At 40.6% G+C, this 12,682-nt stretch overlaps 2 protein-coding genes across 2 annotated transcripts in view; one reads left to right on the plus strand and one right to left on the minus strand.

Moving 5' to 3' along the window:
• The window catches only part of slc18a2 (solute carrier family 18 member 2), a 52,885-nt gene extending 50,815 nt beyond the window's left edge, over nucleotides 1-2,070 (plus strand). The window contains exon 16 of the mRNA XM_072479484.1: nucleotides 58-2,070. Within this exon, the coding sequence (XP_072335585.1) occupies nucleotides 58-171 (114 nt within the window). The 3' untranslated portion in view covers nucleotides 172-2,070. The remainder of the gene's footprint in view (nucleotides 1-57) is intronic.
• A 2,889-nt stretch (nucleotides 2,071-4,959) lies between these two features.
• The window catches only part of pdzd8 (PDZ domain containing 8), a 260,442-nt gene continuing 252,719 nt past the window's right edge, over nucleotides 4,960-12,682 (minus strand). Inside the window, 1 exon segment of the mRNA XM_072479485.1 lies at nucleotides 4,960-8,041. Within this exon segment, the coding sequence (XP_072335586.1) occupies nucleotides 5,874-8,041 (2,168 nt within the window). The 3' untranslated portion in view covers nucleotides 4,960-5,873.

The raw sequence follows: 12,682 nt of genomic DNA on the forward strand, positions 1-12,682 counted from the left end.
GGTTACTTTAGATTGCTAAAATCCTGCACACAGTAACATAAATTTATTCTATTTTAGGCTATTTTGATGAATCAAAATTGCCCTGTTAAAACCAAAATGTACACAACTCAGGACCACTTTCAGAGTACCCCTGTGGTTGATGATGAGGAAGAGTCTGAGAGTGATGAATGATTGGAGCCATATTCTTTTACAGTATATATTTTAATGTACAATATGGAGTGTATTTTGTGAATTGTCCTTTAAAATTTTGTCCTAAATGTAGTAACAGTCTTAGTTTATCTTTCGACCATTAAAACATACCAAAGCTATAACTTTATTTACCCATATAAAAAATAATTAGAAACACAATGGAGGTGGCATGGGGAGACCACTTGGGATACAGAATGTTGGTTAAGTAAAATTGATTGCCAGCAGCCTTATCACATCAATGGGGACATTCATTCCATATTTTTCTTTTAACTCAATGAATAGTTTTGAAGCATTTAATTTTACATGTGGCATATTATTTTCAAGCATTTATTAGTGAAAACAAGCCAATGTATTCAGTTATTAAAATATGAAAAGTTCCTAGATGTAAGTAGTTTGTTTCTAAATTTAAAAAAAAATCAAGTTCTGATATTAGATGCCTCAAGACTAATCCAATTCTATGAATCAGATTTGTGGATTGGGACAGCTCATATTATGTAATATATCGGATAGCTTAACTGTAGGATACTAGCAACATGCTTCTTTATTGAACATTCACAGTAATGTTCACAGGTTAAGCAGCTATAGATTTGGAATTTAAAAAAAAATTATTGCTGGAAAGTCATGCCGCCAAAGCTTTTTGTCTTGTACTCATCAGAACAAACTTACAAGAATGCCAATTGTAAAGGGAATAACAAGTTGCGCTGCATGAGGGTGCTGAATGGTTGGCAAGAAGAGTTTGATTAGTAATGGTATGTTTCCCCATGGCAATGTGTCTTTCTTCTCATGCAGTATGAATTGTTGTTTCCTTTACAGTTGGTATTCTTGTGGGTCTGTCATGAGTGAAAGATGAAAAGCTTCGACAGCATGTCTCTTTTTCAACAATACTCAAACTAAAAACTTAATTCTGGTATTAATCAATAAAGTTGAAATTTCCTTCGCATTTATAGAGATGCATGACATCATCTCCCCTCTTCTATAAAAGGCATCAGGTTCTTTGCACTGATAAAGTTACACATAGTGATCGAACAGTGAATTTGATATAAGGAATCTTTTGAGAGCAGTACAAAGTGAAAATTGTTAACAAGATTGAAAGCAATCCTCAACACCTTTTCTAAAAACTATAAATGTATATATTGTGGCAATCACTTTTCTGTTCTATAAGTCAAAATATTTCTGTGCCTTCATTAAATTTAACATATATTTACATGGATTAGATATGTTGGGGCCGGTTTAGCTCAGTTGGCTGGCCAGCTGGTTCATGATGCTGAGTGAGGCCAACAACACGGGTTCAATTCCCATGCCGGCTGAGGTTATTCATGAAGGCCCGCCCTCTCAACCTTGCCTCGTGCTGGAGGTGTGGTGATCCTCAGGTTAAATCACCGCCAGTTAGCTCTCCCCCTCAAATGGGAAAGTAGCCTTTGGTCATCTGGGTCTATGGTGACTTTACTTACTATATGTTGGCACATCTGTACTGCATTAATGCTCCACTGACAAATTACTCTACACTGACTGGTAGCAAGTAAACTCACACAAAAATCTATCGTATGTGCAAGTACTATGATGCACATTCAGAATCCGTGTGTTAACTATCCTGGTGACTTGTTGGTGGCTCTTACTGCACAGTGATGAAACATCAACCTTATGGTTAAGACAACATATCCTGTTCATGCAAATATAATCACTGTTCACAGACAGATTGGACAGTTGGCCACTTTGCGCGTTGTAACAGATGGGAAAATATAAATAAAAATGTATGGAACATATTCTGTTGGTCAATAAGTGGGCTCTTGATCTGCAATCAGATGTGTGTGTGTATGTATGTGGGTGTGTACCCCTTCACCTCCTGGACAAATGTCTATAATAAAAGTATTCTGAATAAAATGGCATTGGCTTATTCATTTAGTTATTCGAGTAATGTAAATACTTCAAATCCCACTTTGAAAAACTCAAAATTATACTTGTTTTGTATTCTTAAATATCTGATTATGTTTAATAGTTTTCTAAAACGTTAGCAGAAGTATTACAGTGATAGGAATTATCTTCCTCCTTCGCATTATGGACCTGGCTGTTGCATAATAAAGTAACCAATCGGAAAAGATCAGCTGGCTTCATCAAGCTTGTTCCACACCCATGTCGTAGTTAAGCATCATGATGTCCCAACCCATGTGACCTCCTGGCAAATGCAAAAAGAGCTGAAAAATATCAGGGAAAATTAAATCCTGCCCACTCTTCTAGCAGAACCATTAACCTAAAGTTTCCATTAAAATTGAGAAATTTAAAACAAGCAAATGTTTGCTTGCTACTAAACACGGGTCTTAATTTCAACATCTTGGTGACTTCATAGAAGCACTGAGGCATTAGAGACCTGCAAAGTCACTGCTAAATGCATTGCTATCTGATCTTAGAATGGATGGTACCAGAATTGATGTCATTTTCTCTATGAAAGTTAACAATTGGCCTAGCCATTGATCAGATCATGTTTATAGAATAGCTAGTTGGATGAGATGCCAGAACATTGTTGTAACACAATAAGGTACCAAGTTCTAAAGTAGAGTTGAGCACAAGGAAGGAAATTTGTTGAGGTGGTGTATGGGTAGCCTGTAGAGTGAGGTGTCATTTTCTAAGCAGGGATACTCAGAAATCTGCCAATTTTCCCTCAACGCAAAAACCTCCGAATATGGGATTGGGTCTTTGATATAATTTTTAAACTTATTCCGGTGAATGTCTTATGCAATCAGTCAAAATGTTTTGGCTCATTATTTTTTGATAATTGAATCGAGAAACTAAAACTTGAACATAGCCAAGTAGATGTTGATGAAAATTAGTCAAATATTGGGTGGCATAATGAATAGCACTGCTGCCTCACAGCACCAGGGACCCAGGCCTTCTCTGTGGAGTTTGCACGTTCTCCCAGTGTCTGCATGGGTTTCCTCCAGGTGGTTTGGTTTCCTCCCTCAGTCCAAATATGCGCAGGTTAGGTGGAGTGGCCCTGCTAAAATTGCCCCTTAGTGTCCAAAAATGTGTAGGTTAGGTTACGGGGATAGGATGGGGGTGTGGGCCTCGGTCAGTGCTCTTTTGGAGGGTTGGTGCAGACTCGATGGGCCAAATGGCCTCCTTCTGCACTACAGGGATTCTATAAGGTGGATTATATGAATCAATATTTGAGGAAAATTAGGGACATTCCTCTTTGTATATTATCATTTCTGCCATGGACAAATGACTTGGGGCAAAATATATTTGAAAGTCAACAGTATATTGCTATATGTGATATTCTTAAAACTCATCTTTCAGCATTATTCATCTTTTGAAGGGCTTATATCTATTAAAAATTGATGTTTACAGGCAGATGGATTTTTTTTCTAATTAATTGATTCTTTGTGCAGGAATAGTTCCATGAAGTTTCTTCCTAGACAAAGTCCATAATGATATACATACCCATTACCATTCTGGATCAAAGAGACAAATATAATTTAGGTTTGTATTTGTGCAAATTTGTTCAAATGTTGATACTTTGGGGGATGAGGTTGATTCAGTGAGTTAGGATGCATTGGTTCTTCACATGAAACACGAGCATTCAAATCCAGTTCTGACTGATGCAAGGAATCTTCTAGCTACTATGAAATAAATCTGAGCGGTCCCAAGCTAGTTCACAAGACTTCTCTAATTAGTCAGTTTTACTTGCTGGTCACCGATGGCCAGTGTAAAACTTGGAAGAGTTATAATAATAATCTTTATTATTGCCACAAGTAGGCTTACATCAACACTGCAATGTACTGTGAAAATCCCCTAGTCGCCACACTCCGGCACCTGTTCGGGTACGCTGAGAGAATTCAGAATGTCCAAATTACCGAACGGCACATCTTTCGGGACTTGTGGGAGGAAACCGGAGCACCCGGGGGACACCCACGCAGGCACGGGGAGAACGTGCAGACTCCTTCCGCACAGTGACCCAAGCCGGGAATCGAACCCGGGTCCCTGGCACTGTGAAGCAACAGTGCAAGTTTCACACTGGTATGAAGTTACTCATCCAAAGTTGAATTGAGCAGAGCAACAGAGGGGCTGGGGCTTTACATTCAACTGTGGCGTATATAAAGATGCCCAAAATAAAAAGTGTTCTGTTCCTTAGTATCAATATGTTGCACCTGGAAGAATACACAAAAAATATTTCACATAGATTTAAGGGGAGCTTTACTCGAATTATATCATTCTAATGAGGGACTTAAATAATGTGGACTTCTCCACATAGCAGAGAAGATTAATGGAAGATTTGATAGGGTTAAGATGGAGAAACTATTTCTATTGATGGATTGTTCAATAAGCAGTGGTTCAAGAAGGTGGCTTACCCACCATCTCAAGGGCAATTAGGGATGGGCAATAAATATTGGTCTAGCCAGCGATGCCCTGAATGAATAAGTAAATAAAAGAGATTTAAGGTAATTGGCAAAATGAATGATTTATTTGCACGGGAAGTTATGATTTAGAATACACGGTCTGAAAGGGTGGAGGAAGCAGAGCAATGGTAACTTTAAAAATTAAATTGGATATATACTTGAAAAGGCAAGTGTTCCAGGATAATGGGGAAAGATCAGCGTGGCGGCAAGTGTTTTCACACTGAAAAGGTTAATTTTGGTCTTTATTTGAGAGTCCAATGCATCAGCACTAGGGGGCCTTTTAAAGTTATTTTAAGTTAAACTTACGTGCAAAATAAAAATTAATTATATTTTTCAAAGATCTATATACAAAATTAAATAAGGTTACAAAGAACAACAATTTCGCAATATCATATTTATTGGGCAGTTATATGTTCTAGACACCCAACTCTTCATTCTGCTGGGGTGGAAATGGGGAACACTAAGGGCCAATCACTAAACAAAATCAAACTGAAAACCTCTCAAATTAATTAGCATTACTTTCTCAGCTTTCAGTAACAAATTAAAATTTTCCTACATGTGCAAAAATTATGAGTTGGTAAGTCAGTTTGAATTATGTTACAGTCTATCAAAATTAAATATCTGCAGGTTTGCTTAGTAAACCTAGTTGCATGTTTTACAATGCAATACGTAGTTAAGTATGAATTGAATAGGCATCGCTTTGTAATACACATTATTGTTTCAATAAAGATGAGAAAGTGTCAGTGCGTTATTTTGCACTCTTGCACAAGTATTTCAGAGGTTCAGAGTAGTCATCCCTTATATTACAAATATTCATAAAGAAACAACATATATAGTAGCAAACACAGCTTTACTAAAATACCTTTAATAGACTTAAAAGCTCACCACACAATTTGCTATATTAATACACGTTTGGCAAAGAAACGTCTATGCAAAGAACAAAAAAAAGTGATCGTAAAGAATTACAGGTTTGACATGATTCAAATTCGGAAACCTGGTCCCAAAAGAGACTTTAAATCCACTTCCCCAACATATTGCGGACTCATCTGCAGAGTACCATGACACCAAGAATTAATTTAAATATATCTCACTAACATTCTAACAAAAAAACTTGTGTGGGGGAGGGAAAATCCTAGACTGAACTGGCTGTGTTGTTTGTTGACACCATAGTCACATTAAAAGTCAAATTCACAAGACAGAATAACAATTGCATTATTGCACAGAAGCAAAAAAAAAAAAATCAATGGAATAGTAAATTTGGTTTACTACATTCATTGGGAAATTGAATTGAAATCATGAGAGAGATTCAGCATCATCAATAATTTGCTCATTTGATACATCAGTAAATGGCTGCACGTCTGTCTGATTGGCAATGTCAGTGTCATCTGTTGTTATGGATAAGATGTCATCTGAAAGCTTTGCGACCTTTCTTGCTTGCTGATCTGAAGAAGCTGCAGTCTCGCTCAACTCTAAATCCTCATACCCTGCTTTATAATGGATTGTGAGTAGCGTAAGGGCTTGAAGTCGTTCACCTGACTTTGAAAGGGCAGCAGACAGGAGCAACTTCTTTCGAGGATCTGTGCTCTCTTTCTCTTCTTTCATCAAAGCATAATTGTGTTCTAGTTCCTGGTCTATTTCATTTTGCAGTTTGTCCAACATCAACTCCAGTTTTTGACACCGTTCATCTATTGGTAATCCCCGATACAGATCTCGACCAATCTCTTTTACGGCAATAAATACACTATCGTCGAGACCACCTTCTTTCTTCACTGGTAACTTGGTTCCTGTGGAAGAAGCCTGCCGTTTGGAAGGACTACTGGCACTGTAAGTCTCTGTGTCACTACTTTCATTGTCTGAGGTGTTTGGAGTGTGTTTTGGCGATGGCTCAACCAAATCAACTCCAGGATCAGCAAGACGAGCTCTGGGTCCTGGCCTTAGGTTCAGCAAGCGTGAACTAGTATTGATGATATGCCGTGTTAGTCCAGTAGGCCTGTTAAAGGATGACTTTGCTTCCAAGTCACCCCTTCTTTCTGTAGAAATGGAAAAAGGTGTTTCTGCTGCTAAACATTTGTCCTGGCACTTTTTATGGCAAACATAAGCACAAATCATGCACTGAGAAGCTGCTTTGGTCCAGACCTTCTTTTTGCAGTAATCACACCAAGTTGGGTTCTGAAACTGGGTATCTTGGAAATTATGTTTATTTTCTGTGCACAGCATAGGAGTATCCTCCTTATTGAGAGCAGGAATGTCTTCTTGCGAAGTGTCTTCCCTTTCTTTCTCCTTTTCCACTTGAACACTGGAGTTTTCTGAATCACCTTCCTTTAGATATGTAAAATTTAGTGTAATGTCACCATAGCACAGTTTCTCATTGAATCCCTTATGAGTGCTTAGATTTCGAAGTGCAGTCCTACTGACAACAGCTTTGGGTTCAGGAGCATTTAGCCTGAAAGTCGCTTGGTACTCCAGTGATGCTGTAGAAAGACATTCCATTGCTATCTCTTCAAGTTTTACACTTGCATGGCCTAAACAAATAAGACCACCTGGTTTAAAGGGTTCTTTACACCAGATTGCAACATTGACATACTTATGGTGGTTTTCAACCTCAAATACACATGTTGCCTTGTTCCATTTTCCAAATCTCTTGCGGTAGCGAATCTCTGGTGATTCCCAGATCTGATTATCTTCTGTTCCTTCACGGATGTTGCAGGTAGCTTCTGGGACTTTTTCCTTCGAATCTTGTTTAATTGCTGCTGCCTTGGACAGTGGTGTTTCTTCATTTGGATCTACATTTTTGCCTATATTCTTTTCCATGCTTTTCTCTGTACTATTGGTGGACGGTGGTGGTTTGTCAAGTTTTTCTGCAGCAGCATCTCCCGATTCAAGCTGGTTCTGGGTTTCAGCGGATGCCAAAGTGAGCTTAATCTGAGGCCTTGGGGGCACAGGAGGTTTATTTGTGGATCCCAGTGCTAGCTTACTTGGCTGTGGCGATGCATCAGGGATATCTAAACACTTTGGTTGAGCCGATTTAACGGTGTCTTTTTGCTGTGACTTCAGGGGAATCTGATAATTCCCCAAATTTAGTTTGCGATTTAGAATTGGAGATATAGTACCGAGTGGCTTTGTGGCAAGTGTAGCTACTGAGCGTTTTGGACTGTGATTAGTAAGTGCAAAATCCTCCTTTAATATCGTGGGTGATGGTTTGATTTCAGGGCATACCAGTTCTTCGAATTCAGAATCTAAATCTTTCCCATCAGCACTGTCTAAAACACCATCATCATCAAACGTTTGGTGACCAAACTGTGGACCGAAGCCCGTGTCCTCAAGTTGGCCAAAGTTATCTTGAAGAGTGCTACATTGTTGATTCTGATGTCCGCCGACAGGCCTCTCATAGTAAACCAGTACTTTGTCACCAGCTTGTTTTATTAGCTTCAAAACATGGACAGAGGATGTCACCTTGACCCCTGTTGACAAATCAAACCAAACCTGGATTAGAAAAGCAATATTCAAAAAAAATACACAGCTTTAGCAAATGTTATTTTGATGCAGTTAAAAGAAAATTCACTGAAATCTTAGAATTTTCAAGCAAAAGGCAGAAGACACTACTATTTTAATTTGGATATCAGACATTTTGGATGCGATCTACCACCTGTTCACTCCAGCGGGATATTCCGATTCCACGCCGACGCATGGGTTTCCCGGCGCCGAGGGTTGCAGTCACTGGGAAATCCCGTTCACAACGGCAGGATTGGTAAATCCCGCTGACGGGCCGTGGCCACCACCGAAAAATACGCTGTGGAATGGTCAGTAACTCCCTCCCACAATTACATAACAGGCACATTAGGGAATGAAGACGATCAGTCTCCTATTTTCATAGCAAAATCTGAAGTCTTTTTAAGTGCTCTCTACATATTATCCAAAGTTAGGACTTCATCCATTCTGCATTACAAACAGAAATACCACCCATTTGTTCAATACTTTGAAGCTATTTTGAACGTCCCATTAATACTAAAGAATACAGGGAGGAATTAAATACCATCGCGATGACTAGAGAAGTAGTATTGGACAAAAATGGATCTAAAAGCAGTTAAGCCCCCTGGCCCTAATGGTTTGCATTAGAGGATCCTAAAAGAAGTAACTACAGATATAGTGGATAGGATTGTAATTTTCCAAAAGTCCTTGCACAACTTCACCATAGGTAACTATAGGCCCATTAGCCTAACATCTATTGTTGGAAAAATATTGGAATCAATTATTAAGGAAATGATTGTAGCACATTTGGAAAAGCATAATCTAATGAAGCAGAGTCAGAATGGCTTCATGAAAGGGAAATCATGTCTGACTAATTTATCAAGAGTTTTTTGAGTCTGTCCCAAACAGAGTGGATAAGGGCCTTTGATAAGGTGCCTCACGGGAGTGTGAAACGAAAGGTCTTTGATAAGGTGCCTCATGGGAGACTGCTGAGTAAATTAAGGGCCCATGGTATTCGAGGCAAGGTACTAACATGGATTGACGATTGGCTGTCAGGCAGAAGGCAGAGAGTTGGGATAAAAGGTTCTTTTTCGGAATGGCAACCGGTGACGAGTGGTGTCCCGCAGGGTTCAGTGTTGGGGCCACAGCTGTTCTCTTTATATATTAATGATCTAGATGACGGGACTGGGGGCATTCTGGCTAAGTTTGCCGATGATACAAAGATAGGTGGAGGGGCAGGTAGTATGGAGGAGGTGGGGAGGCTGCAGAAAGATTTAGACAGTTTAGAAGAATGGTCCAAGAAATGGCTGATGAAATTCAACGTGGGCAAGTGCGAGGTATTGCACTTTGGAAAAAAGAATAGAGGCATGGACTATTTTCTAAACGGTGACAAAATTCATAATGCTGAAGTGCAAAGGGACTTGGGAGTCCTAGTCCAGGATTCTCTAAAGGTAAACTTGCAGGTTGAGCCTGTAATTAAGAAAGCAAATGCAATGTTGTCATTTATCTCAAGAGGCTTGGTATATAAAAGCAGGGATGTACTTCTGAAGCTTTATAAAGCATTAGTTAGGCCCCATTTAGAATACTGTGAGCAATTTTGGGCCCCACACCTCAGGAAGGACATACTGGCACTGGAGCGGGTCCAGCGGAGATTCACACGGATGATCCCAGGAATGGTAGGCCTAACATACGATGAACGTCTGAGGATCCTGGGATTATATTCATTGGAGTTTAGGAGGCTGAGGGGAGATCTAATAGAAACTTACAAGATAATGAATGGCTTAGATAGGGTGGACGTAGGGAAGTTGTTTCCATTAGCAGGGGAGGCTAGGACCCGGGGGCACAACCTTAGAATAAAAAGGGAGTCACTTTAGAACAGAGATGAGGAGAAATTTCTTCAGCCAGCGAGTGGTGGGTCGGTGGAATTCATTGCCAGAGGGTGGAGGCCGGGACGTTGAGTGTCTTTAAGACAGAAGTTGATAAATTCTTGATTTCTCGAGGAATTAAGGGCTATGGAGAGAGAGTGGGTAAATGGAGTTGAAATCAGCCATGATAGAATGGTGGAGTGGACTCGATGGGCCGAATGGCCTTACTTCCGCTCCTATGTCTTATGGTCTTATGGATAGTGGGGAACCAGTTGATGTGTTGTATTTGGACTTCCAGAAGGTGTTTGACAAGGTACCTCACAAAAGGTTAAGTTATATGATGAGCCCGTGGTGTTGGAGGTAGTATATTGGCATGGATAGAGAATTGGCTAATGGGCAGGAAACAGCACTTTGGAAAAAAGAATAGAGGCATGGACTATTTTCTAAACGGTGACAAAATTCATAAGTTAAGGTTTTTTTTCCCCCAAGTTGGCGACCTGTAATCAGTGGGGTTCCACATGGATCGGTGCTGGGGCTGCAACTGTCTACAACATATATTAATCACTTAGAGAAAGAAAGCGTATGTACTGCAGCCAAATTTGCAGACGGCACAAATATAAATGGAAAGGCAAGTTGCAAGAGGAATACAAACAGTTTACAAAGATATATTGATAGGTTAAGTAAGTGGGCAAAAAGTTGGTAAATGGAGTATAATGTGGGAAAAGGTGAAGTTGTGCATTTTGAAAGAGAACCAAAGACAAGTATTATTTAAATGGAGAAAAACTGCAGAAAGCTGCAACACAAAGGGACTCTCTGAACGAACACAGGACATCCTGAAGGGGGAGGATGAACAGCCAGGGGTCGTAGTACACACAGGTACCAACGACATAGGCAGGAAGAGTGATGAGATCCTACAGAATGAGTTCAGGGAGTTAGGAAGCAAGCTAAAAAGCAGGACCTCTAGGGTTGTAATCTCAGGATTACTCCCTGTGCCATGTGCCAATGAGGCTAGAAATATGAGGATAGTGCAGCTAAACACGTGGCTAAAGGAGGGAGGGTTTCAGATTTCTGGACCATTGGGATCTCTTCCGGGGCAGGTGGGACCTGCACAAGAAGGACGGGTTACATCTAAACTGGAGGGGCACTGATATCCTGGCTGGGAGGTTTGCAAGAGTCACTCGGGAGGATTTAAACTAGTATGGCAGGGAGATGGGAATCAGAATGTGAGCTTAGAAGGTGTAATAACGGAAGGGGAAATAGAGAACCAAAATAAGAGAACAACATTACCCTCAGACAGAGCAAAAAAGGTGACAAGTGTGAGAAGGGAGGTGGTCAATGCAGGATTGAGGGATTTGTCCCTAAATGCATGCAGTATACAGAACAAGGTAAATGAGCTTGTTGCGCACATTGAAATTGGCCGGTACGATGTTGTGGGTATCACAGAGACATGGCTGCAAGGGGACCAGGGCTGGGATCTAAATAGCCAACGATATGTGTCCTATCGAAAAGACAGGCAGATGGACAAAGGGGGCGGGGTTGCATTGTTAGTAAAGAATGAAGTTAAATCCATAGCAAGGAGCGATCATAGAATCATAGAATTTACAGTGCAAAAGGAGGCCATTCGGTCCATCGAGTCTGCACCTTACAAAGAGCATCCTACTGAAGCCCACGTATCTACCCTATCCCCGTAAACCCCACTTACATTTTTTTGGACACTATGGGCAATTTAGCATGGCCAATCCACCTAACCCGCACATCTTTGGACTGTGGGAGGAAACCGGAGCACCCGGAGGAAACCCACGCAGACACAGGGAGAACATGCAGACTCCACACAGACAGTGACCCTAGCCGGGAATCGAACCTGGGACCCTGGAACTGTGAAGCAACTGTGCTAACCACTATGCTACAGTGCTGCCCACATAGCGATATAGGATCAGAAGGCATAGAATCTCTGTGGGTAGAGTTGAGGAATCACAAAGGTAAAAAGACTCTGATGGTAGTTATGTACAGGCCCCCTAGCAGTAGTCAGGATGTGGGACAGAAAATAAATCAGGAGACAGAAAAGGCACGTTAAAAAGGCAATATCACAATAATCATGGGGGACTTCAATCTGCAGGTGGACAGGTTGATAGTGGATCCCAAGAAAAGGAATTTGTGGAATATCTAAGAGATTTTTTTTTGGAGCAGCTTGTGACACTGCCGACTAGGGAACAGGAAATTCTGGATTTGCTGATGTGTAATGAGGCAGACTTGATTAGGGAACTTAAGGTGAAGAAATCCTTAGGATGCAGTGACCACAATATGATAGAATTTACCCTGCAGTTTGAGAGGGAGAAGCTGCAATCAGATGTAATGGTATGACAATTAAATAAGGGTAACTACAAAGACATGAGGGAGGAGGTGGCCAGAGTTGATTGGGAAAAGTGCCAAGCAGGGAAGATGGTGGAACAGCAATGGCAGGAGTTTGGGGGGGGGGGGGGGGGGGTATTCGGGAGGCACAACAGAAATTCATCCCAAGGAGGAGGAAACATGCTAAGGGGAGGACAAGGCACCCATGGCTGACGAAGGAAGTCAAGGACAGCAGAAAAAAGAAAAAGAAGACAAAGTGGCGAGGATTACTGCGAAGCCAGAGAATTGGGAAGCCTTTAAAAGCGAGCAGAAGACAACTATAAAGAAGCAGTAAGGGGAGAGAAGATGAAATATGAGTGCAAGCTAGCTAGTGTTATAAAAGAAGATAGGAAGAGTTTGTTTCAAAATATAAAAGATAAG

This window comes from Scyliorhinus torazame, chromosome 16, assembly GCF_047496885.1.
Source record: "Scyliorhinus torazame isolate Kashiwa2021f chromosome 16, sScyTor2.1, whole genome shotgun sequence".
NCBI lineage: Eukaryota > Metazoa > Chordata > Chondrichthyes > Carcharhiniformes > Scyliorhinidae > Scyliorhinus > Scyliorhinus torazame.